This window comes from Poecilia mexicana, unplaced genomic scaffold (genome assembly GCF_051168715.1).
Source record: "Poecilia mexicana isolate PSO_F unplaced genomic scaffold, ASM5116871v1 scaffold_4, whole genome shotgun sequence".
NCBI classification, from domain to species: domain Eukaryota; kingdom Metazoa; phylum Chordata; class Actinopteri; order Cyprinodontiformes; family Poeciliidae; genus Poecilia; species Poecilia mexicana.
In genome coordinates, this window is record NW_028263373.1 from 11,611,585 (window position 1) to 11,637,765 (window position 26,181).

A 26,181-nucleotide genomic window follows, 5' to 3' on the forward strand; every position below is an offset into this window, starting at 1 on the left:
GCTTCCAACAACTGTGTGCAATATAATGCTACTTTTTTTTCCCTAGAGAAAATTACTTAGTTTAATATGTGAGAGATCAAAATGGTGAATATTGAGTATCGGTGAGTAGACTGTAAAAGCATTGCAGCCTATTGGACACCAGCCAACAGAAGTGGTGGGTGTTAAAAGAAAATATACATATGAAAACCAGTTGAGGATTTTTTTATTTTTTTTATTTTTTCAACTGTTTTGAGCCAATCTTCCTGATTTGGAAACCATGAATTTAACCAGTTGAAAGTTGCCAGTAAATAAAAAGAAGTCATCAAAAATCAATGTAACTTTATTCACGGTTGTCACCCGCCTCCAGTTGCTCCTTTTCTTCACGCTGTGCATGTAGGCCTCCAGGCTGTTTGCAGGCTCAGATGCAGGGAATTAGCCAGCTGTGCACACACTTTCAAACGCCACAAGTGAGGGCCCAAACATACGTGTCAGGCTGGAGGCTGGCGTCCTTCCCCTCCTCTTTCATCCCCCCCCCCCGCCGTCCCCAGACATGATAATCCCTACAGTTGCGGCAGGCAGGCGTGGAGGGGATAGATTGGAGGTCAGAGTGAGCAGGTGTGCGCATGCCGTCAGGCCCCTGCCAGAGAGCTGCAATCAGAGAGGGGCTGCAGAGAAAAGCAGCTGCTGTTTTTCGGGGGATCGGCGTGGGGGGGAAGAGTTTGAAAAGGAACGCCTATGCACTTCTGCCACCTATCTGTTAGCTTAGCTGACAGTCAGAATTCATTATTTATGCGATGGAAAACACTGAAAATACGTTGACAAAGTGCAATATTTTTGACTCAAGATCAACATAGTTGTGCCGGTAGACGGAAACTGACACATGCTTTTCAAATTCTCTGCGATTAAACACTGGAAAAGTGTGCCGTTCGTATTGAGCTCCATTAATCTTCTCAACAGCTTTCCTGTCGCTGCTAATGAAAACCGTCCACTCAGCATAATAAACCCAACACAGTGTTTTTGCAGTGCTGATGGTATTGAAAGTTACATGTGCAGTGATGTTTTTCCATCGCTTATATTTTAATTAATTTTTCATGTCTGCCAGAAATGCAGTATTAACTTAAGCAGAACGTCTTATTTCACAGGTGCCAAGTGCTTATAGCAAAGTGCAAATTGGATTTTCTATGGTGTTCTTTAAACTCTTTCTCCTCAACACTTCCAAACAGACCAGATTTGTGGACTACATGACCAATGGTTGCCTATTTACAAAGCTTTGAATTGAAAACAAGAGAATGCATGGCTTTTGAAAACATTTACAATTAAATATCTGAATTTCATTCTCCCCGAGTCACTCCTTTGCAATGTCACCTCTCTTAAACTACAGTTGCCAGTTATTTGGGCTTTACTTTCACCAGTCTGGAAACCGTTCACCACTGCAAAGTAATTCAAGCTAAGTCAGATTACATGGAGAGTATCTGCAATTTGATCTTACCACAGATTGAACCTCCACCTCTAAAAGGTTTGCCTCTTGGAATGCTATATTCTTCTCTAAATCAACTTTGACCAGCTCCTCTGTCTTTGCTGAAGTCGGTGTCTCCACAGAATAACGCTGCCACTACCATGTTTGACTGTGCCGATAGTTCTGTTCAGGGTTGATGCATTTTGCATCAAGGTGAAAATTTTACGGGTTTTTTTTGTCTCTTCCAACCGGATCAGTTCCCTTTATGTTCGCTGGCAAATTGCAAATCGGAGTCATGGCGACAGCTGCCTTCTCGTCAATCTTCCATGATTTGCGGAGCCCTTGTTACAGCTGATTATTTGAATGAACAAACTCTCTTTGTCATAAGAAGACACGCTTGTCTCTAAGTGATTTCATGCTTTAAAATGAAAACATTTCACATCTCCTTAAAAAAACCTGTTGTCTCCACTTTTTTGAATGTGAATTTCCTGCTGCCGTTTGCTCGGTTTCCTGACATAAACGAGGTCCTGTCATTGCGCGAGATACGACAAGATTCAAACACGTCTCCGTTTCTCAGAATTGATCATCCCTGGACAGGAAATTTAATGGAAGCGGGGATTTAAGGGGGGAATGCAAGGAGCACCAATCCAAATCTCAGCTTCCTCCCTCAGATATCCTCCCACAAAGTGACCTTTGCCTCGGCTCCCCCAGCTTCTTCCCAGCTGCTCCCTGGATAAAGCCCTCTGATCTGAGAGCTTATCACCAAAGTCTGCCTGTCTCTTTGCTTTCTTTGTTCCACATGTAATTACACTACATTGAAGCGAAGTGTAGTGCAGGTGAAGGCAGGAAAAATGAATGAGCTCGTCTCCTCGGGCGAGAGTGACACTGCTCGGCTGCAAAGACCGGGGGGGTGGCTTCAACTCGGTGGCTCCCAGCATGAGCGGACAAATCAAATAAGACCCCTCTCCCTCCGCTCTCGGCCTGCTCTCACTCCACCTCCCGGCTGCATCAAAAAAGGGACCTGAGAGCGAGAGTGTCTCACACTGGCACATTCAGTGGCTCGGACCAGATGGATTCTTTGTTCCGTTGCTCAAACACACATGGCTGAAACGTGGCTGTGTGCAAAAAAGAAGAAGAAAAAAAAAAACCTGACACACAAAAAAGGCACACACACGAGCGCAAGCACACTTTACCCAGCCCACAGCGGTTTAAAACCAGGATCATGATGACAGGCGGGGGTGTGAGTCTCTTGTCCTCTGTTGTGTTCACATTAGTCATATGCAAATGCACATTGTGCACAAAGAAAGACACAAATCCACCATGTCTAAATCCTCAAAGGGGACTAGTGACGGCTATTTAGCTAACGTGATTTATGAAGGTTTTTTGACCCAGTTATTGCACGGGCCATTTGTTGTTCACTTCAGGTGATTGAACAAATTGAATTTGTGTCAAAGCGCAAAATACTACATCAAATAAAAATTTATGTTCATATATATACTAGATGGTTTTTCTCAATGTTCTTGCGATCGAGTTTCCCACCTGGAGCTCTTTTCTTTTTGGTGGCACAACTATTTGACAGAAAGCGTTTGTTGTTTGCGCTTGTTGAAATTTAGCTCAGTTTTAATGAGCAAAGTGTCTGTTTCAATCTGAACTTCAGGTTACATAAATAATGCACTAATACAAAACATTTGCTTTGACAAAAAAAAAAAAAAATCCCACTTTTCACTCATGACTACTCTCACTTTGCTTCAAAGCCTACATAGCTTCTCCCATTTAATAATGGATATGCAGCCAACTAGACTCCATGTTAATGATTGAGCATTGACACAAATTGATATAGTGTAGATGCATAAGTAAGGTAATAATATTACTCATTCAGACTCTATTTGTATTGCTTTAAATGTCAAATGTTTGTTATGCAAACAATTCTAGAGTAGTTTAATTTCAATCTGGCTGCACACTGACTCACTCACTTCCCAGAACTCACTAGGATTTAAAATCACTGGCTAATATTTAACTATCCCGCACAACTGCAATTAGATGTGATTAGAGTTCATCTCCTTCTGATTTTTTTTTTAAAGTTTTTATTTGGAGCCAAAAATATTAATTCATTTCATTAGAATGCTCGTCATTCTGAATTAGTTTTTATCCAGTTTTTGAACAATAGAAAAGGCCAATAATTTGTTTTTCCTAGTTTTACTCAGCAAAAATGAACATTGCTTATGTTGTGCTAAAATTACAATTAATACATCAGTTACAGAGACTCTGGAACTTAATTCATCGCATTTATTTAAAAAAAAAAAAAAAAAAAACATCTTTCCACAGAAAGAAACGTCCCACTCCGACTTCTCAGTCATTATAGAGAAGAACAAAATGTTCACAGAGAGGAAATATGGGGGAAAAACCTCCACAAGATCTCAAACAAGACACTTTGTGGCAAATGTTAGTGTGATAATTCAGAAATGACGAATGCATAAATTGACCCACATTACTCCTTTGGTCTGGAGCCCCATGAAAGAAAATCCCTCATAGTGTGAGGATGATGATGAGAGAGTTCGGGGATTAGCCCAGGTAAACAGGCTTTTCCACGAGGGACCGTAATCTTCCAGTTTCCTGCTACAGAAGGCACATTTATAGGTCTGTGGATGGAGCCGAAGCTTTGAATTGCCAAGTACCAGATAAGTAACCTGACGGATTTAGAGAGTTTCTGTAAAAAGGAGCGATCCAAGACAGCACAAATAAAGTCCAGGGATTAAAATTTACAGTAGGCAAAAGAACCTTTGACCGGAAAGCAATAATTATGAGGATAGACACAGATAAGATACAGAGAACCAAAATGTTTCTGCTAATGAAAGGAAACAAATAGTCTGATTTAGGAAACAAAAATTATTATGGGATACAAAAATATAACGTTTAGGTTTAATTAACACTTCCTCTCATCTTTGACTTTCAATTCATGCCTTTATCTTTACAAACATTCAGCGCAAAGTTTCACAGGTCTTGGATAAATTTGAATTTTAAACTATGACAGAATAAACATCAATGTCAAAGAATTGTTCTATTAAAAAAAATACGTACGCTGCGTATTTTCAGTTTTTTGTCTTTAGGTCATTCACTATAATAAGACGAATCATATGCTTCTTTTATTGGAAAGACATATTAGACATTTTCCAGATGGCATTTTCCTGTGTGATACAAAGACGTTGATAAAACATGCATGACAGAGATGATCTCTTTTATGCTGGTAAGTCACATGCTGTGACTCCTCAGGTCCTAGACCTTAACTCAGCTGACATTTAGAATTTGATTCAATTTTGAATACCAAGACAAAAACCAAAACTACAAAAGTAAAGCATGAGAGAGGCCACCCTCTTGACCTCACTGGAAACAGGAGGAGATAAATCAGGAGATAAATTTACCTCTGAGAGATTAACCTAAGAATGATCTGGAGAGTGTTTTGAGAGGAGAGAGACGTTTGGGATTCTCCAGGTACCCCCAGAATCTGATCATGGATGGTTAATCGAGGCAGGAGTGGATGTTTTCTGATGCCATCTTTTAAAATATATTTTTTTTCAGGAAAAAACTAAACTTAAAAATCCATATTTTGTGTTTTTTGTTTTGTTTTTGTTTTTTTGATGAATTTGCTTAAAAAGAAAAAAAAAGTTCACTAACACAATTCCTAAACCTGAAATTTATCAATTTTTCTTATATTGTTTAAACAATAATAACCACAAAGTTATTAATAAAGAGTTCATTGGCAAGGAAAAAAAAACTAGTAAAGAAGACAGCAGGAAATGATGGATTTAATGGCCACGAATCGACTCTGTTCAGCATTTTGGTATTTTCAAATGCTCTGCGTGACACGAGGCCGCCGTCCTCCCTGGTTGATTCGGGAAAGAGTGTTCAAACATTTCTGACAGGAAGAAGTCAGTGACCTTTAAGCTGGAAATGCTCTGCTGGTGTTGCATCCTCGCTGTCGTTTCTCATCAGTACCGGAGGTGCGGAGCCGAGACACATCCTTTAGTGGAGGTGAGCATGAAATGCCAGTCTGTCGGCTCTGTCTGATCTTCACAGCGCATCGTGCTGTGTGCAGCAGACTCTTTCCTAATCAGCTCTCTGATCAGTTCAGTTTAATCCAACCTTCAGTGAAGCTGGATGTTTTTCTTTTTTTTTTTTTTGCTGAATTTTAGTGAAAAAAAAATAAAAAGCTGAATCTTTCAATGGATTTTTGATGTGATGCTCTTTTAAGAAATTCTTTCACATCACTGAATCATTTAACCTGTGAATGAGCTCAAATGAATTTAATCGATGACAGCACACATTTCCTTCGAGGTGGTTTCATGAAATATCGCCTTCATGACTAATTAATAAGTGGCCTGACTGTCTGGAAACTGCCAGTAATAATATCAGGAATTTCTCTGCATTATTCATTCCTGTCTGACCCCGGTCTGGCAATGAAAGGCAATATGAGAGCATCAATCAGTTTTACATTAGGATGTTTCATAAAGGAGTGCAGAAGGTTAGATCTAATGAGTTTTTTTTTTCTCCTCCTACTGGGAAGCAATTAATGAAGCTGAATAATTTCTATAATAATATACATGACTGATGTTTCGTCTAAGTTTTCATTTGGTGCATTAGTATGAGCTAACATCTGCAGCGCCACTGAGAAGTTTACCTGCATATTCATTTTGAACTTTGAATTTAAAACGCTTTTATTTCCTGGGCGAAAGGACTTAACAACTAACGACTTCGATTAAAAAGAAAAAAAAAAGATTTAAGTGCACAATTTTAAATTTACATTGGGTTTTCTCTCACTTCTGAAGGGTAAAAATTAAAAATAAAACCTATAATTCAAATATAAATATATACCGCCACCAAAATATGATTGAAATGCCTTTTGATAAGTTGCAGAATGACCAAAAGCTTTTTGGTGCAGTTCCTTTAAATAGAAAGATTTCGATAGAGGGACCCAACTTTTAAACACAGTTTGCAAATTCTCAATAGTCTTAAGATTAAAACCATTCCAGAAATTAATGTTTGCTTGCTTTCAAAAACCAGTGCAATAGTCTATTTGCTCTGACAAGTTAGCACACCCAGTGATGTCAAAGTTTCAGACAAAGCTGTCAAGATGAGACTTTGTATGGTCATGTGTGATGGTGGTAGCATCACGGTGCTGCCACCCGCACAAAGTGGGTGGAAAAATAAGGGACGCTCACCTCCTTAACTCAACAGAGCAAAAACACGACAGGGTGTTTCCACAAAGTAATTACACAAAACTGGCCTGAGAATGGAAAACATGATACAACTAAACTGAGATTCTCAAAGCCCAGATTAAATCCACGATTAATCAAGTAGACGTTATTCAAGAAATATTTATTTTAGATGTAAAAGCAATACAGCAATAATACTGTAGGCTTTTCAGGATTTAAAAATGTTGCTTAAATGAGGTGCTAGCTCCGTCCAGTTAGAACAGCGATGCGCAACGTCTTTGAGCCTTTTCACATTGAACCGGAGCGCTTTGAAATTTTAGAAATCGATAGAGGTAATGAAGATGAGGAGGACCAAACGGAGGAAGAGGAAAGAGTTGGCCGAAAAAGCTGGTGTTTGTGCTGTTGCTGCCACCTTCAGCTTCATAAAAGAACACTGTCATGTTCAGGTTTAAGTCGACGTTAGGAAACCATGCGGTTCAAAATAATTTCTATCAAATTCCGATGAGAAAATATCCAGAAACATGGCAACAAAAAGGTGTGGGCAACTCGCTAAGATGAGCGCGCACAGCTTGAGAGAGCAAAATGTACAAAAAAAAAATCAAAAATCAAAAAATCAACTTGATAAAAGAGAATAGAATTTTATTTGTTTTTCTATTGCCTTATCAGACACTGCATCACCCACAACAGTCTACTATCATTAAATAATTCACATCCAACATTCTTATTCACAAGTGGTTAGGTGATATATATATATATATAAATATATGAGTGGTTTCTGCGTGTGCTGGTGAGAAGCAAGTATCTTTAGATGTGGTTATGAAAATACTGCTTGCAGACTGCAGGAGGAGTACACACATCTGGTGACAAGGTAAGCATTAAAGATCCTCAAGTTCCCCCTGAAAATAAGTCAGGAATCTAAAAAAATTTTATCCACATTTTTTATGTATGTAAAACTCATCGCAGCCTCATGGAGCTGCTAGTCTGGCAATATTTTTCTCGCCCATAGTGCACAACAAATTACTACAATAAAGGTAAAAAAGTAAAATAAAGTCCAAGTACCATAATGGTTGGTAGAACTACATAATACAGCTCTTACATTCAATGAACTTACCATTTACTTTCAAATACTTTCCAGAAGCTTACCAGGTAATTCAAGAGGATTTTAAAGGAACTTACTGGACACTTTCCCCAAAACCTATAAAGTACTTACCAGGAACGTAGATGTTACTCTCCAGAGCATGCCAGAAACCTTTCCTGGAAAGTACCTAATAGTTACATCACTAGTAAAGTAGAAAAAATGTAAGTTAGGTAAAAATACCTAAAAGAAGTAACCAACATGTTTGAAAGGTGTAGCTGGTGATCTCCATAATGCAACCTTAGCTGGGAAATTACCCAGTTCGTTTAACGAAACTTCCAGGAAAGTGACCTCCAGAGGACTGTTTCACAAAATCTGGGATAAGAAATAAAGTCAAGCTTCATGTAGCACCATCAGTTTATCCTGGCTTTATCTGTTTCACGAAGACCAAACCAGGCTCAGGAGGTGGAGCTACTGCATGTCGAGACAGACCTAAGTTATTCAGGTGAATGCGCGTCCACAGATTTCTTCAAGAGACCAGATTTCTTCGTGCTCAATACAAACCCTGTTGCTAGAGTAGCAAGTTATAGAGGATCAATTGAGTTTCGTAATTGGCCCAAGATATACATTTCGAAACCATCCTTAACTAAAAGGACGTTATAACCTATGAAGCCTGGCTGTTAGCCTGGTCTGGAGCAGGTTAGCTTCACCATGATAACTTATGAGTTACTGCTTTTGTAAAACCAAATCTAAGCTTCATTAAGCCAAGATATCTGGAAACTCCTGGCTTAATCCACTATCCAGGTTTAGTGAAACACCCCTCAGGTTCTGAGAATAGGCTTAAGTAAACGGATGAAACAAACAAACAAACACAAAACACATATAGGGTAACAGTGTAGGGAATACATACAAGCCTCTTCTTCAATAAAAGTTAATAGTAAAGAATTTAAAAGTGATGAAAAATTCAGATGGTCTAAAAATTCTTTAAACATTTAAAAAGTACCACCATTTGAATGCTGCTGGCTCATGACGAAATAATGAATAAATATTGCGAAAGGTGAGTAAAATCTGCTGTGACCTGTGCCTGTTCACTGAGCATGATGAAGAGATTGGATCAATGCATGCATGACACTTTCCTGTTGAATCTGATGGTTAGAAATGTTACTTAACTTTAAGAACTGTGAAAATCAAACTTATATTTAGTTCACTGTTTTGGTTTTTGATATTTATAACCATTTGTGTTAATAGCGGCTTACAACCGTCGTGATTTTCTCCGTTCGAACTAAGTTTCATAAGCTACATGAGCAATAGTAAACAAGCCAAAAGTGGCTGATAGTGAAGTAATGTCTGATACTGGTCTATTTTTTAGGTGACACCACTCAGAACTTGCTGAGGGATGGCAGTGCCCCCGCCTTCACAAGCACGGCTGAGAGCAGGTCCGCCGGCCCCGTCGGGTGAAGCACTGTAGTGGGAGAAGGATCCGCATGTTTATTGTCGGAGTTTGTGGGTGCAGGACTCTTTAGAGCAGACTTGCCAGTGCCACTGCCTCCACCTCCACCCAAACTGGTCCTGCTGTTTTCCAATGTGGGGATAATGGTGCCTAGGGGAGGGTTACCCAACGCAGGCGACCCACATGGCTCCATGGTGGTTTGAGAGCAGCAAAGTAAATTATAGAAAGCTCCTCTCATCTCCCTGCTGGACAGTGTGTATATCAGAGGATTTAGGGCAGAGTTGAGCACGGCCAGAGCGATGAACCAGTCCACCTTGTAGAGGACCTCGCACCTTTGTGGGCTGCAGCCGACATCGAGCAGGAGCAGAACGAACAATGGGGTCCAGCAAACGACAAACACCCCAAGAACAATCACAACCGTCCGCAGCAGGACCAGAGAGCAGTCTGAGGGCCGGCTGCTCACCCTGCGGCCGCTGGAGGTCACCAGACGGTAAATCCTTATGTAGAGAATGATGATAGCAACCAGCAGCGCGCTGAAGACACTAATGCAGAAGGCGATGTAGCTTTCAGCGTACAGTGGCAGAACTGTGGAGCAGGAATCCAGATTGTTCAGGCAGTTCCAGCCCAGACTGGGCAGGGCCCCGAGCAGCACAGACACAACCCAGCATGCTGCCAACATTACCAGGAGTCTTCCTCGTCCGGTTGTTTCATTGGGCCGCAGACGCACCATCGTCATATGCCTCTCAATGCCAATGGCCAGGAGGCTGAAGGTGGAGGCGCTGAGGGCTACAAACATGCTTCCCTCTCTGGCCAGCCATTGCTGTGGCGTCAGGTAGAAGGTCTTACTCCCCGAGGTAAAGATATTTACCACGTAGGCCACACCGGCCAGAAGGTCAGACAGCGCCAGGTTTCCAATGAGCAAGTACATTCGGCTGTGGAAGCGCTTGTTCCTCCAGATAGCGAGCAGAACCATAATGTTCTCCAGAATGATGAGCATGCAGATGATTAGCAGGAACACCGTCTTGCAGACGCCCCCGTTGCGAGGTCGGTCCAACTTCCCCGAGTGGTTGTAGTGGTTGATGATCACAGGGTTCATCCCCTCCTTGATAACGTTCTCCATCCTGGCTTTCCCAGTCCTGAATCTTCCTCGGCCGCACAGCAGAGGGCGTCACAGCACTGGAAACAGGAGCTGCTCACCCTGGAAGTGTCACATCAGCCATCACACCACAGACCTGCCAAACAGGCCAAAATTAGTCATAAAACAGAGTTGTTGTTTTTATGTGTTTTTTTGTTTTGTTTTTTTTACAATATCCTGTGTATTAAAACATATCAATTTAAGTAAAGAAAATCTGTCAATAAACCTCTTCAGACCTGATGTTTTTCTAGTGAGCTAAAACATTTGTACTCCTCTTGATCATATAAATAACAGGGAAACCTATCTCATGTTTGTATATGCTTTTCTTATAATTCATTATAATGGACATTATGACTAAATTATGTCATTAAAATGCAGGTAACAAAATCTATACTTTTCACATAGACTTCATGTCACAACTAATCAGGTGTGAGCTCAACCTTTGAAACTGAATGTCTGCATATTTGTTGTGAAAATGTCAGAATAGATCATACAAAGTCTAGTTTTGTCTTTATTCATGTATAATTGAACTTTCAAATGCACTGGAATGCTTTTATGAACCGTACTGCTAAACATGTAACAGCGGATGACACAGTTATCAAAGCATCAGCTTTATGGGTATTTTCATGTAGTCTAACTTTTTGAGAGAAACCTGGAAGCAGTTTCAGTGTGGGACGAAGCACAGGTGGATTTTACATTTGTTACAGTAGAAGTGTGTTTTTCCTGTGCAGTGTGGCTTCCTGCATCTGGTGGTCACTGACTCCCCCGCTGCTCCCCCCCCCCACAGATTTTGTGCGGTACAGATTGACTATTTGACCTGGCAGGACAACATCACCCATTGATTCGCTGTACAGCTTGACCACCTCTCGGTGAGACTCTTTCATAAAACCGGGCAATGGCTTATTTCCTAAATCCGAGCATCCTAGATTAATTATCTCTCTATAACTGGGTCAGGGAAATTTGAGAGTTTATACTTCATCTCTGAAAAAAATTAAATAGCATAAAATAATTCTTAAATCGCAACTTGGCCATAACATGCTTATAGACAGTAACACTGAATAATTAAGCATTTGATAACATGGTCAAACTCCTGATTTAAATAGTATTTGAAGATACTTTGTAAAACATTTCTACTAGAAATACTTCAAATTATACTGAGAGCACTTTTTCTATATTACTATGAACATGAATTAATATTTTTGATGGAAAACAGGTACTTACTCCTCTCTTCTCTAGTTTCATAAAACGCTCCTCTTATGCCTGAAGCCCAAGCATTCAAATTATATATATATATATATATATATATATATATATATATATATATATATATAGTTCTGTTTAAGCCCAGAAAAATAACATATCCATTCAATTGGACACGGAGTGTGAAGGGATTGATTTAAGAAAACAGTGCCTTACTGCTGCAGAAATGTAATATTTTAACCAATACAGCTTAGGTGTGAGAGTCATTAAAACTAAACAAGTCTGACCTAAAAAGCTGAAAAAGGAGACACAAGCAGCATCAAATATCCTCACTTTGCTATTTTTTGATCTATTTTATGTTACATTAAATTAATAAATTATTATTGAAGCTAAATCAGCGTGGTGGGAAAAAAAAAAAAAAAACTGTTCAAAACAGGTTTTTCTCTTGGGGAGAAAAACACCACATCTTTAAGAACCTGTCCTAAGTTTTCCAGAAGTGCGCTCAGATAATATAGTCACACATCACAGCATATAAACATTTATTTATTCCACTATCAGGCTTTATTTTTCGGGAACAACCTTACCTTTCTAAATGCCTAAATCGCAGTAGAGCAGCGAGATTTGCAGAATGTCTGTGCGAACTGCAGTAAATTTTAAAACGTGGCTCCGGTCCAAAGTGAAGTCAAAAGTCCGTATTTTGAACTTGTGCACACACGAGCGTCGTATAGTTCATTATTATCCCGAAAAGATCCAGAGTGAATCCTCTTGTGGAAGTTTTCTGTTTCCCTTTGCGTACAGTGACTTCTCAGTCTGGATAACTCAGCCCACCCTCCTCCTCCTCCTCCTCCTCCTCGCTGCTCCAGCTGAGGCGGGATCTTCCCTGAAACGTTTATTCCTTTCAGCTGTGAGTCAGGAGGTACAAACACTCTGCGTGTCAAAATGAACTGTTTTGAAAGAGATGTACCAAACTGTGGTTACGTATTTGGTCATGGTCATTCTGTTGATTCTCAAAATAAAAGGATCTTGAATAATTGCTTAGCTTAACCAGAGAACAAGTTATTACTATGCCATGTTATTGCCACCACACTTGTCCCAACACATATGCCCCTCGGGCATTTTGCACTCTGGTAATTTCGGTCTGAATGATTTTATATAACCAATAATTTCATCTGTTTGTTCGTGTCAGTGGATTCATAAATTATTCATAAAGTTTTGCAGCAATTTTTGATGTAGGCAATATGGCTCTCTCCCCAGGGTGTGGAATTACCTGGAGGGTTCACCATTTTTTTTTTTTTTTTTTTTTTTTGTAGCATAAACTGCAGGTAAACAGGTTATATGTTATATGAATTTACTTAAACTGACTTTCAAAGTTTGGATTGAGTCATTTTAGAGCTTTTCTAAAGAGACTGACTTTTCTCAAGCTTGCCTAATGGGTTATTAGTATCCTACAATAAATGTAGATTTCTTTAAAGGTTTTATCCAATTTTAAATAATTAATAAAAAAATCATTTGTTGCTTTGTCAAACATTTTAACAAGAGCCAGATCAAACCAGAATTTAAAGTTGCCCCAACTCAAAAAATGTTATTAAACTGTCCTTTCTTAATTTTTGAATGAGCGGGCATTCACTCAGAAAGTCAAAAACTCAAATCAAATGAAATCAAATTGTCAGTCATCCTAAAATAAAAATAAAAAAATCACCAAATTTTTAAGGTACCATTTGGTCTTTGTTTATTAGAAAAAGGAGAAAAAAAAGTGTAATAAAATACAAATATTTTTCCTGACCATGTTTTTTTTATTACATTCAGCATGTTTCTCTTGGCTCCTCCAAGAGCTTTATCTTCTCAACTCATAACCTAAGAAGTTGGGAATCCACGTTTTCTTTCTTTTTTTTTTCTTTTTTTTCTGTGATATGTTGAGTCATTGTTTTGTTCGTAGTTTAAATAAAAGATTTCTTGGTCCCTTTGGTACTTTACAGTGTGAGATAGGTCTGACCTCTTGCATTGGAGCCAAATGAAAAGGATGGGAGGAAATGAGTTATTCCTTTTTTGTCCTTTTATGTACTGTTTGAAACAAAGTCATCTGTAAAAAAAAAAAAAGGAGGGGGGAGGAGGGCGAAGATAGCAGGTCACCGGTGTCATGTTTTAAAAGTTTTGGTGTGGATTCACTAAGCAGCCTGTTGAAAAGCGTATGATGCTGATATTTATCAAACTGTAAAGTTTTGAATAGCTGCAGCTTGATTTGAGGTATAGTGAACATCTGAAGACGTAGACGTATGATGAGATACTTCTACGTATCTCATCGTAGAGAGATACGTAGAAGTTGATTGGAATTATTCCAATCAACAAGGAATAATTCTTACTTGTTGATTGGTAGTAGTGGTTACTTGGGAGCTTAATGTGGGAGCAAAATATTTATTGGTAAGTTGTCTCCTTGATAACTAATCTCAGCGGTGGTGTAACATCAGAGGTAAGCAGAGTTTTGCTCTTAGGGTGAGCGATGGACCCTTGTGGGAGCTGAGCCAGTTCCAACTCCCATAACTCCCAGTTCTACTTATTGTAGAATGAAGTTGAGTAACGGAGAATGAGCAACAAGGAGTAACTGGAAGCATTATGATAAGGAAAACTGTTTACAGAAACTACTAATGACACTCTGGCAGCTGAGAGTTCCTACTGCTCTTTTTAGGCAGTGTGACTGTCGACACGCTGCTTATTGAAATACGTGATAGCAGGTGTTTGAATCCCCTCCAGTTGGACAAATCCAATTCATCGGGTGGGAAGATGTGGAAGAAAGGAAGAGACAGATTGTGCATTTGTTAAAAGTCAGCAGGAAAATCACCTTTAAAAAGACAATGTGATATTGAGGGAGTGTTCCTCTTAAACGGAGATCAAAACATTCACAGGAGCCGAAAGATGACAGACCACCTATCAGAACAGTCAAAGTTCACTACATGATCACTGCCAACATAAATGTGAAATGAAAATATAAAACATGCACAAACAAGATCACACAAAAAACAGGTGTTTTATCAGATTTGGTTGATTTGTTGACATCAGGAACACATTTAATATGTGAACCAAGCAACTCTGTTTTAGCGATGCAGTCAAAGTGAGGTGTCGTTTGTGTTGATCACACCGTTGGAAATGATGAGGAAACTGCTTGGTGAATTAGTTTCCTCATCGGGAAACAAAAGGTGTCCTGCCAGAGATGACAGACTCATTACAGCCAATCTGATGACCAAACATGGAGAAACAGCATTCAGCTTCCATGAACAACAAACCTGGAACAAACTTCCAGAAAACTGCAAAACAGCCAAAACACTGAGTTCCTTTAAATCTGGATTAAAAACTCAGCTGTTTAGAGTTGCTTTTGAGACATAATCATGAAACATTAATCAACAATCTGATGTGTAATGATGACAAAATGTAATGTTTCTGACTGTGTTTTTGTGTTTTTATGATGTAAAGCACTTTGAAATGCCTTGCTGCAAATAAGATTTGATTTGATAATTTTATGAAACCATTTGCTCATGAACACCAACCCTTGTGACGGAAAGACAAACATACAATGGCAGAGAAAAAGGCTCACGTCTTTGTTTCAGCACATATAGTCTGTTGTTGTGAAACCAGTTAGAGTGCAGCTATTGCAACATATAAAACCCTTCTAACTTCCTGTCATCATTTTTAAATACTCAGACTATTTGACAGCATTTGCAGCCAGGAAGGTTCTCTCAGTCTAAACATAAACCACAAGTCTTTTTAAAGAAATCACATTTTCAACATCTGTCCTGCTCCATCGTTTCTTGAACAGTCTGTTTTTTGAAGAACAAATTGGACGCTTTAGTCTTGCCGGATAAGAATTGGAAGTCTAAACTTGTACATTTTGACAAAATTTGAGCTAGAATGACAGCAGCTGCACAATAAAAAAGGCATCAGAAAAAGCACAAAATAAAGCTTCCAAAACTCACAGATGGTGGTTCTGATAACTCATGATGCCTGAGAAAACGAAGCTAAAAAAAATATCGCAACCCATATATGAGTTGTTTGGAAAGAGCGAGAAAGGTTTATTTACTTTTTGTATTTTCAACTCCTGACAAAGTGCTTATATTTTTGAACTTCTCCATCAATTTCATGTTTTCTGTTTGCTGTTGCTGCTTCATTGAAAAGAGCTTGTGATTGATGACAGTGCTGATTGATATCAGACGTAACAAATATTGATGAAAAAGAAGCGAGGTTGGTGAGAGCAAAAAAGAAGAGCTGGCAGGTTTTTCTGACCTCTTCTTCCTTGTGGCATCACACTTTGAAGGGTCCCAGGCAGCTTAGCCCACCTAAATCAGGCTGGTGCTGATTAATGAATAACCCTCAGAGCTGTTGACCTAACCCTGACACTCTGACAGCCCATTTATAACAGCATAAATACACTCCCAAAAGCCTCAAATGTATTTTTTTAGGAGCTGGACCCAGAACTTCTGGATGTTTGATGGTCAGTTAAAGAAAAAAAAAAAAAGATGGACCAGAGGAGGGAAAAACTGACCTTGTATCAAAGTTTCTGTAACAGTTACACCAATAATGCCCTGTACTGTACATGTGTGCATGTGAGCTGCAGGACTGGGGAGGCAGGGCATGCTGACGCACACTCTAATGGTGAGTAAGATGTTCAGGAATGCAAAGTGCAGTGGGAAAAGAACAAGAACTGTGGTAAATGGAAAAGAAAGGCCTCAACCCTCACCCATCCCCTGATTTTTACCCTCAGCATTAAAAAAACGGTGGTGCATCAGCCATCAGACACACAGAAACATCTTAAATGCGCTTTTTAAGGGACGACGGACCAATTTGGACAATGTCCTTCATGTTTTAGATGTAATCCGTGCACCAGCACACCTGAATCAAATGAATGCATTGCCTCCTCAGCATACAATTAAGTGCTGGTAATCACTCAGCTGGGACAAAGAACCTAACTTCTGAAGACGTCTCGTTTTTTGACTCTAATGACATATTGGAGGTTGTGGGACAGACACGAAGCCTAAGGTCACCATGTTGTGAGGGTGTGTCTTCCTGAACCGACAAGTACATTAAATGGCATCGTGAAGAAAAAAAACATCATTACAGCAACAGCTTAACATATTAGCTTCAAATTAGCTCTAAGACAACAAAATCAACATTTTGGAGTGATCGTCACAAAGCTCTGATCGCAGTTCCATACATAATATTAATCCCGCAGCCCAATGTGACCACTGGCTGATTGCAAGCTGCAGCACTGATTTTACTATCATTTGCAAATTTACTGTGAGCATCATCCCAGATCACATTAAAACAGTGATTATTATTGATTCTGTTTGGATGTTCACAGCCTCTAGTCAGGATGGATTGTGCTTTAAAGAGAACTAGCATGTACTTACTTGTATTATGATTATTTGCTTTGACCATTTTATGTTTCTTTATTTTAATTCTTCGTCATTATTGTTAATAGGGTTTCGTTTAGCAACATTCAGCCAATTTCCTCCATCTTCGTAATTAGTTCAGATTTAAGGATGCCATACCTTAAATATATGGCATCCTTATGTCCTGTGTGTGTGTACTTGTTTATATTACCACGCAGGGTCCTGAGGCTAATGTTTATTAGTAGGTTTCACTCTCCTTGATTTTAAATTTATTTCATTGGAGCTACACAGCACCAAGAATAAATTACTACAACAAAGTGACTCAGTCTATTGCAACGTTATCTGAATCTCCAGTACCTTCACGTTCTCTGCTAAATGGAGCTTCTTACCTCATTGCAGGAGGTGGCGAGTGAAGCTGAGGCCTGATGGTTTTATCTGTAGGGCCGAGGTGCTGCTGCCGGGTTATCAGCAGCCGTCTGAAATCTTTTAAGACACAAGGTGACTGCATGTCACAAAAACCGCCGCACAGGCAGTGGGTGCAGGGACGGCCGTGCTGCTTCCTCCAGATAACGTCTTTATCGGGATTCATCGCCAAGTTGTAGCAAAAACGATGCTCAGATGGAACCTGGAAGAGGGAGGGATTTCCCATGTATATCTAAATAGGTTAGTCTCGTTGGGGATGAAGAGCTTCAACATGGACATTTGCCTTTTCTAGCTCTGAAAATGGATGTGTGAGGAGGTAGGATCTGGAACTGTGAGGAGTTTTGCCGGACTGCATCCTGTTTGTAAGCACATTTCAATTAGGAAGTTGGCAAGGCTGAGAGATTTTCCAGTATTCCACTTTTCACCTTAAGTTGTGATAAAACACAGCCGCATGTCCAAACGCCTGATTGCGGCCCCTTATCTTTGCCGCGTCAACGTGGTTTTTCTCCCACAATCAGTCTGGAATGTCAAGATCTGTATGCTGTTATTTATTTTCTTTATGAAAAGAGCCTCAAACTCTAAATAGTTTTCAAGTCATTTCTTGGCCAAAATACATTAAAAATAACTCTGAGCTGGCTTATGTAAACAATCATGCCCTTTTTTTCCTCAGAACCGCCTCTCTAATGTCTGGGAAAGAACCCTGTGTGTGTGTGTGTGTGTGTGTGTGTGTGTGTGTGTGTGTGTGTGTGTGTGTGTGTGGGTGTGTGTGTGGGGGTGTGTGTGTGTGTGTGTGTGTGTGTGTGTGTGTGTGTGTGTGTGTGTGTGTGTGTTCATCTGTATAAGTAGAGTGCCAGCATTAGACATCTTGTTGGGGGGTAAAACCTGGTAACAGAGTCACATTACGGAGAGCTTTTTTTTTTTTTTTTTTTTTTTTTTTAGTTATAAACAAAAGGAATCTACAGCAACTTCAGAAATGATTTTTTTTAGAGAAGACATCTTGGTTTTGTTTATTTGTGTTTTCAAGTTCCCTTAACACAATAATTATTTTACTGAAGGCAAATCCAAAGACATTTAAGGCACACTGAGTAGACGGGCTATTATGCATCCTTTCCCAAGCATCTATGCTGGCTATTTTCAGAAGTTAGATGTTGTATGAGAGACTTGTCTCCTGCACTGAACTATGAAGGCACATGTTTCAGCAACTCCAATTAGACACCAGCCTCCAAGTCCAGCTCAGTCAAACTTTCCGAGTCCCGACCTTCTCTCCAAAACCACCACTGCCAGCTCTAAGCATAAGCAACAACAACATGAGAGGGATCTGTTGTTTGTCTGAAACAAACAGGTTGATCCAACCTCGATTTTCAATGCTACTCTCATCCTTTAACTCCTAATTATTTTATATTTCTAAACTTTGTTCCATGTTTGCCAATTGGAAAATGTGCTAAAGCTGTGTGCAGAAGCAGAAACAAACTTCCAGCAACTATAGTGTTTAGATGTGGGGCTATATGATGTGATCATAAGCAGTTGATATTTTACCTTTAAGTCAATTACTCAACTGATTAGTATCAATCAGATTGATTTTTCCTTGAATCTAAATCTGATGGTTAGAAGGTACCAAAACCGAAGCAGTCTTCTCTTCTCTCGTATGATTTCTAACTAAAAGAAAAAAAAAATTAGTTTGTTTTGGAAAATGTTTCACAGTGGCTAGGGTCTGATTACATTATATTATGGTCAAATTATGTCATTATTTCTTCATTATTGCAGACTTTGATAGAATAAACTTGCCTATGTTAGTGCACTGAAGGTGAATTCCCAGAGATGCGACTGCAAGGGAAAGAAAAATACTTTATTAATCCCGAAGGGCAATTAAATATAATAGTACAAAACATCCCTTCTCCAAATTGTTTTTATTAATCAAACCTGCAGCAGTTCATGTTGCATCTAATTAGCTTAGAAAAAAAATAGAGCTCAGATCTTGTGATGAGCTCATTGTTCAATGTTATTCCACACAAGCATGAGAAGCATCAGGACTTGCCATTTGTTGTGGTCAGTGACTAATCTAACAGCTGTTAGTAATGCAGGCTAATGCTAAAAGTTAGGTATTTATTTGCATTATACCCATTCTAACATGACTGAAGCAACATCTGGACTAATAAGTAGTTTAGTATTGAGCAACACTTACGATCAGGTGTAGATCTTTCACAAGTACAATAGAAAACATTTAGCAAATATTATAACTACATTCTTTTATAAGTCAAATATATTTAAAATGTATGTGACTGACTTTGAATCTGTATGATTGGACTTACTTGAGCATTTATTTTTGCTTAGACACTGGATCTGTTTGTCTTGTAAAGATCTTTGAGATATTTGTTTTATGGCACGACACAGTCCAAATAACTTGAACTGACTTGGACGTGAGCTCCAAAGTGAAGAAATCTGCTTCTATTTAAGTAGCAGCAGTCAAACAAATTTTCAGAGTAAGGATATTCCTCATACCCAACCCAAGCAATGCAACAAATATAAATATGTAATCCTTTTGTGTGTCATATTAAAAGTTACGTAGGCTTGGGAAAAACATCAATGAGCAAGAATGCACATTGATATTTCATGCGCATTCTTGCATGCACATGAAATATCAATGACAACCGAGCTTGGTCTCACCCGAAAGACGATTACATTTGATGCATACCATTTGAGAGGCCAAAGCAGCAAATAATTGCCTTTATGTATGGGACTGTCTGCAACAAAAAAAAAAAAAGCATTTGAAGAGGAAGGAAAAAGTAAACTCTCAGATTCTGATGCCTGGATGAAGAGGAAGTTAAAGCTTTTGACTACAAATAGATTGCATCACTAGACTGATTGTAAATACCTATGTTTATGGCCTTTAGATTAACAAAAATAATCATATTTAGACAAAGTGTTTACTTAGAAAAATCCTAATGTGCTGTGGCTAGTATGTAACATCTACTGTTCAAGAACTCCACATTGGCTTAGCTGCAAATAATCCATCTTCTTTACACCCTTGTCCCTCAGTGGGGTCAGGAGGGGTGCTGGTGGCTATCTCCAGCTAATGTTCCAGGCAAGAGGCAGGGTCCAGTCTGTCGCAGGGCAACACAGAGACACACAACCATGTCTTTGGGAGGAAACCAGGGTACCCAGAGAAAACCCACGCATGCACAGGGAGAACATGCAAACTCCATGCAGAAAGACCGGGGCCAGGAATCGAACCCAGAACCTGCTTGCTGCAAGTCAACAGCTCTACCAGCTGCGCCACTGTGTAGCTGCTGTGATTAATAAAATAAAGTTAAACATGCGTCATTAAAGTCTTATGTAAGCTGGAAATGCAGTACACATGACTCACATTGTGGGCAGTGTGCACAAACCCTTATGGACTTGTGCCATCTATAAATTGAAATATAAAGAAAAACATTGAGGACTTTGGACTTTTATGCTCATATAAAGTTTTTCTTTTTTTTAACCACCGCCTAAACAATATAGAGTGAATATGTGAAAAAATGCCCATCCATCCATCCATCCATCCATCCATCCATCCATCCATCCATCCATCCATCCATCCATCCATCCATCCATCCATCCATCCATCCATCCATTTTCTGTATACCCTTGTCCCTTAATGTTGTCGGGAGGGTTGCTGGTTGTGAACAAATGTAAACTACATAAATGTGTGATAGAGAAAGTCATGACTTGTTGGCTTAAAGAATGTTGGACTAAAAGACAGATTGATCATAAATATATATAAAAGGACATAAATACTTAAAAAAACAGATATCACTTTTAACCTTTTTACCTTTCAATATCACTTTAAAATCCTATATTTATTTTAGACATTTACCAAAGCTATTTAAGGTGTGTCTGCGTGAAAATTTGCCACAATATTTAATTCCCCCAAAGTACAAGTGCATCAAGTGTTTTTTTTGGGGGTTTTTTTCTGGGAAATTATAAACAAGAATGTTAGAAGATAAACACTGGGCTTTCTTTTCCTCTGTCCCACAGTACAGAAGAGTTGGAGTATGTTCTCATGGTAAATGGCCTGTGCTTGTATAACGCTCTACATGCTCATGCGTAGCCTTGGTGTGGGAGCTGTTTTGAATCAAACGATGCTCGTTTGTGAATGAATTACCCGGTGAATGGCGACGAGCCGATTTGACGGCCTCTGACTATCAGTAGTCTCCATGGTCATGTTTTACACAGCGATGCCTCACAATAAGAAAAGCTTGATAGAGATCTGCAGAGGTAGTAAAGACCAGTGGGTGGCTGCTCATCCAGTAACAACAGTGAGACGTGCCGACCATCAGACTCTGACACCCTAAAGCTCCCAGGCTCCAGAGACATGCAGGTTTAAATAAAGGCTGACAAAACACACTTCACATCTCATTAGTCAGGGCCACAGTGACATCTGACTGGGAGCCTAGACAGTCCCGCCATTTAGACCAATCAAATTGTATTCCAGGCAAAGCTTGCAAGTCAGACATATTTTAGGTAATATCTGTGGGGTAGATTTATTTAAAAAAATGATTTCTGTCTTTGTTTCTAAAACAAATAACCCTCATGTTGGGACTGATTTGATAATAGGAATAAGAGCAATAACCTTTATTTAACCAGGTATGTCCCATTTAGATAAAAAAAGATCTCTTTTCCAAGAGAGACCTGGCCAAAACTGACAGTGTACGAACAAAAAAACACATTCGAGCCAATGAACATAGACATAGATACATAGTTATATAAATATACATACATTTTCTCATTTGAGTCATATTCCACACCTTGATGCTGCTTTAAATTTAGTTAAAATATTGCTTTACATATATATATATATATATATATATATATATATATATATATATATATATATATATATATATATATATATATATATATATATATATATATAGTTTCAACTCTGTAAATTAAAAAACACTACCGAAAATCAACATTTAAATATAAGGTGTTTTGCTCCCTTGTTCTTGATCTATTTTAGAAACTATCATTGGAGTCTGCTCATCACTGCTTAACATTACTTAAAAATAGATCAAATCAGTTTGTAACAATACATTGAATGGATCTGTAGTTGAGGTTTGGTTACTTATTATCTATTTGACAAATTTCTCCATTTCAGACATGAAAATAACTAAGGGAATGTTATTGTGATGCCAAACCGCATTAAAAAGATGAAGCTGTAACTGATAGCTGCCCTGTAACTCATGAAACTGATTTAAAGGAAAAGTTTTGGAACTGTAATAAAGATTAGGTTTTTTTTTTTTTTGGTGGGGGGGGTTCTACTAAATCACAATTTGCACATATAAGAATATTAATATTTTTCTTGTGAAAAAGTGTCTGCAGTCCAGAAAATATATATTTTTTGAATGCATAAACTTGATATCAAAATGAATAAGCCAGTTGAAAGACATGCCATGCAGTGGAAGCCTTTACATTGTATTGGATTTATACTAAACCAAATGCCTGAGGAGCTGCATGTATCTAAAAGAGCATGCATGTTGTGGCATCCAGTTAGTCATGGAATAAAAGCACACAGGGTTACTGTCGATGCAATATGTTTCCAAGGTCCTCAGCGTCTGCTGGGCATATGGTGCCGCACGTCGTCTGGTGATTTATACACACAGCAAGACACACACACGCAACATATGCAGGCACATATTTGATTTCATGGCCTGCAGAACTGTAACCCACCTGTGTTTATAGGTTTGAAACGCTATGATCCACCACAGCGCTAAGATCATAACAGTCAGCGCCGCCTCCCACGTGTCCTGCTCTCTCATCTGTGACTACACGGTGGGACCTCTGGTGGTGCAACAGCAACATACTTCAACGCTTGATGAGAAAGAGTTGCTGTGAGGTTTATGGTTTGTTTATTGATGGAGTGTGAGGGGAACAAGGGGAAGGATAGGAGGTGGAAGACCTTGTCAAAGGTTAAACAGAGGGAATGTGGTGTGAAAATAAATGAAACAGGCCGCCAGCCTTGCCTGCTTTGTGAAATCATTGTTTCCAACAGCTTTGTGTTTGCACTGGTCCACCACAAGCCTAGTATTGCTCCAGCATCTCTGAAAGAGCTAAAGTAAACCTGACATTTGCACACACACACGCATGCACACACACATGAGTGCTTACAAAAAGTGCCCTCGCCTTGGACGTCCAGCCATTTTCCCCGGAGTCTTTAACAAAACAATCAAACCATTCTTACAGGAAAGTGAATATAAATATCAGACACAGCCATCACTTTTTCAAGCCGTGATTCTCAAGCTGCTTAAGCATAATCTGGCTCCTCGAAATGATATTTATACCAACTGAAATGTTATAAATGATGAGGGAGAAATGACTCCAGTCTTGTGGATTTATTTTTGAGTCTGTCTTACGATTTTAATCCTTGAGGAACAGTTTGATCCTAGTTATCAGCCTGACCACTCTATCAGAAAAACAAGCAAAGGAGATGGAGTGAAGAAAAACATTGTGAAGGGTGTATTTTCCAGAGCTGTTGCGCCTGCTGGAATCCATTCTCCTGCCTTGCAGCCCTCACCCTGCTGAACTGTTTTTTGTGGATGAGGACCAAAAGATAAAGACATGACCTCTCGGTGGACTTGCTGCCAACCGCCATGAGACTGTCTCCACAAGGGCACTTGCAGATATCACAAGCCGATTTGGAGCATTTACGAGCGCCAACATTTCTGTTGGGAATGAAACACGAGCTGGGTTCAAGGAAAATCATCTAAATTACCTCCTTGTAAAGAAGCTGATTTTTGGGAACTCATCTTGTTAAATTATACTTCCGGTACTGTGCAAAGAGCTTGTACTTCATCCGTTTAAATCTTGATAATTTAAAGGACCGAGACCCTGTGAACCTGTATTATATTTGTGACACTGTATCCAGCCCTTTATGACTGTATGGTGGTGAAATGAGGTGAGTTATGATTGCAGGTTAACTCTGGATGTGAACAGAAGGCTGTTTGTCTGCTGCGTCTATGGCACATGTGTGTACACTCACCGGCGAGTCTTCGATGTGAAAGGCCCATGTGTCTTAGAGTCAGTTACTTTCTTAATTATACCACTTACAGGCTTAATTCACACTCAGGCTCTTGTATGAGGTTTGAAAGAAAAAAAAAAAAGCCATCACTGCAAGGAAATCCTACCAACAGAAAGTCGGCTGTGTGAGGGGAATTGGACACACTTTTAAGGTTCTTCTTTTACCTTCTTTGATCCTTTAGACAGCGTTGTGGCATGTTTACTCTGAGTTAGCTGAATATGTTTTAATGCCATTTCCACTCGTCGGCTACTTTTGAAGCAAACTAGGCCCAAAAATGGTATTGGTTGAGGAAACCAGCGGCTTGGCCGGGGAATTTACAGAGAACAGGGAGTGATATGGAGGGCTTGGAGGGTGGAGGGAGTCTAAAACAGGACAGGGCAGAGCTGCACACATCTTTCCACTCCTGTGTTTTTATTACAGTGTGTTGCGTCTCACAGGAAGTGCCCTCCACAGTTTCTATAAAAACTTCTTGTTCAGAAATATTTCACGATAACGAGAAAAAGAGGGCACGCACAAAGTTTGGAGTAAACATGTCTTTTCCACTCAAAGGGTTTTCAATTTACTTTGAGTTATTGTGAAAATAAGAAATAATAAAAGGTGAGGAGTTGTTGGGACTTTTTCACAGCCCCTTGCAAAAAGTTTTCATTTATTTTATTTATTTAACCTTTACCTAACCAGGTAAGTTATTAACAACAAATTGTTATTTACAACAATGACCTGGCAAAAACAACTGATGTGTTTTTTTTATTTTTTTTTTATTTTATTTTTTTGTGATCTCCTGAAATAGAATCACACAATCTGACACGCAACGGTAAATTGCAAGGAAAAGGGTTTATGGTTCTCAGTTTTTATTTTTTATTTTTTTAACTTTGGGTGTTTTTGTACTCAGTTAAATCTTCTGAAATAAAATCCAGTCCCACAAACTGCCTTCAAAAGTACTCTAATTTGTACTTGGAACCAACATGTGTGTGTTATTATTGTTATTCTCAGTATAAAGACAAAAGTTTTCTGTCAAGGTTAGGATATAAAACAGTTAGACTATAAAACAAAATGACCAAGTTTTTACTTATGAGGTACTGCCGAATCCTTTATCCCAAAGCAGAAGGAGAATGGCACAACGGTACTAACACATAGCCTTCCATCTAGACTGATGCAAGGAGAGCATCAGTCAGAAAAGTAGCCAAGATACCAAAGTTTACTCTGGAGGAGCAGAAATCCACAGTTCAGGTGCCACAAACTGTCTACCAGACAAATTCAACCGCTATGGAAAAATGATATGTGACATGATCCAGTGGTGACACGCTGTGCTCAGTTACTTGCTTTTCAACACACTCATGGAAAGTTATCGACTTTGACTTGGAAGTTTTCTGGCAGTTTCTGAGTTGAGGAGCATGCAGGGTAAATCTGGAGAGATGCAGAGGAGGTTATGTTGCATGAAGTAACACCAAGAAGGTCTGCCTGGGAAGTAATTTAAATTAATCTGCCTGGCAACTTCTAGGACATTGAGACACAAGCCTCTCCTTATAGTATGCTCTTTAAGTACCATATGAGGTTTTATTCCACGAGGGGCGGCCATGTTCCTTTCTGCCCACAATTAGCTTTCCCCTGAACTGCGACGGTAAAGTTTACTCCATGGCTCATGTTCATCAGTATGAATTAAAACGTAATGCAAAAGTGGATAAATGTGTCACAAAGAGCAAAAAAAGTTGTACAGGGACCAGCAAAACTTTGAAAAAAAAAAAACATATGACATCTAATCTGGAAAATAGGATACACCATAAAATTTGGAAATGCTTGCCACACTTTTCAGATTCT

The 26,181-nt window shown here is 39.2% G+C and overlaps 1 protein-coding gene across 1 annotated transcript; it reads right to left on the reverse strand.

Moving 5' to 3' along the window:
• Window positions 1-5,593: 5,593 nt before the first annotated feature.
• On the reverse strand, window positions 5,594-12,583 carry s1pr3a (sphingosine-1-phosphate receptor 3a). Its single transcript, XM_014988010.2, has 2 exons — window positions 12,090-12,583; window positions 5,594-10,402 (listed from the first exon to the last, which is right to left on the reverse strand). The coding sequence occupies exon 2, from the start codon at window positions 10,288-10,290 to the stop codon at window positions 9,100-9,102; it is 1,191 nt and encodes a 396-aa protein (XP_014843496.2). The 5' UTR covers window positions 10,291-10,402; window positions 12,090-12,583; the 3' UTR covers window positions 5,594-9,099.
• Window positions 12,584-26,181: the final 13,598 nt, after the last annotated feature.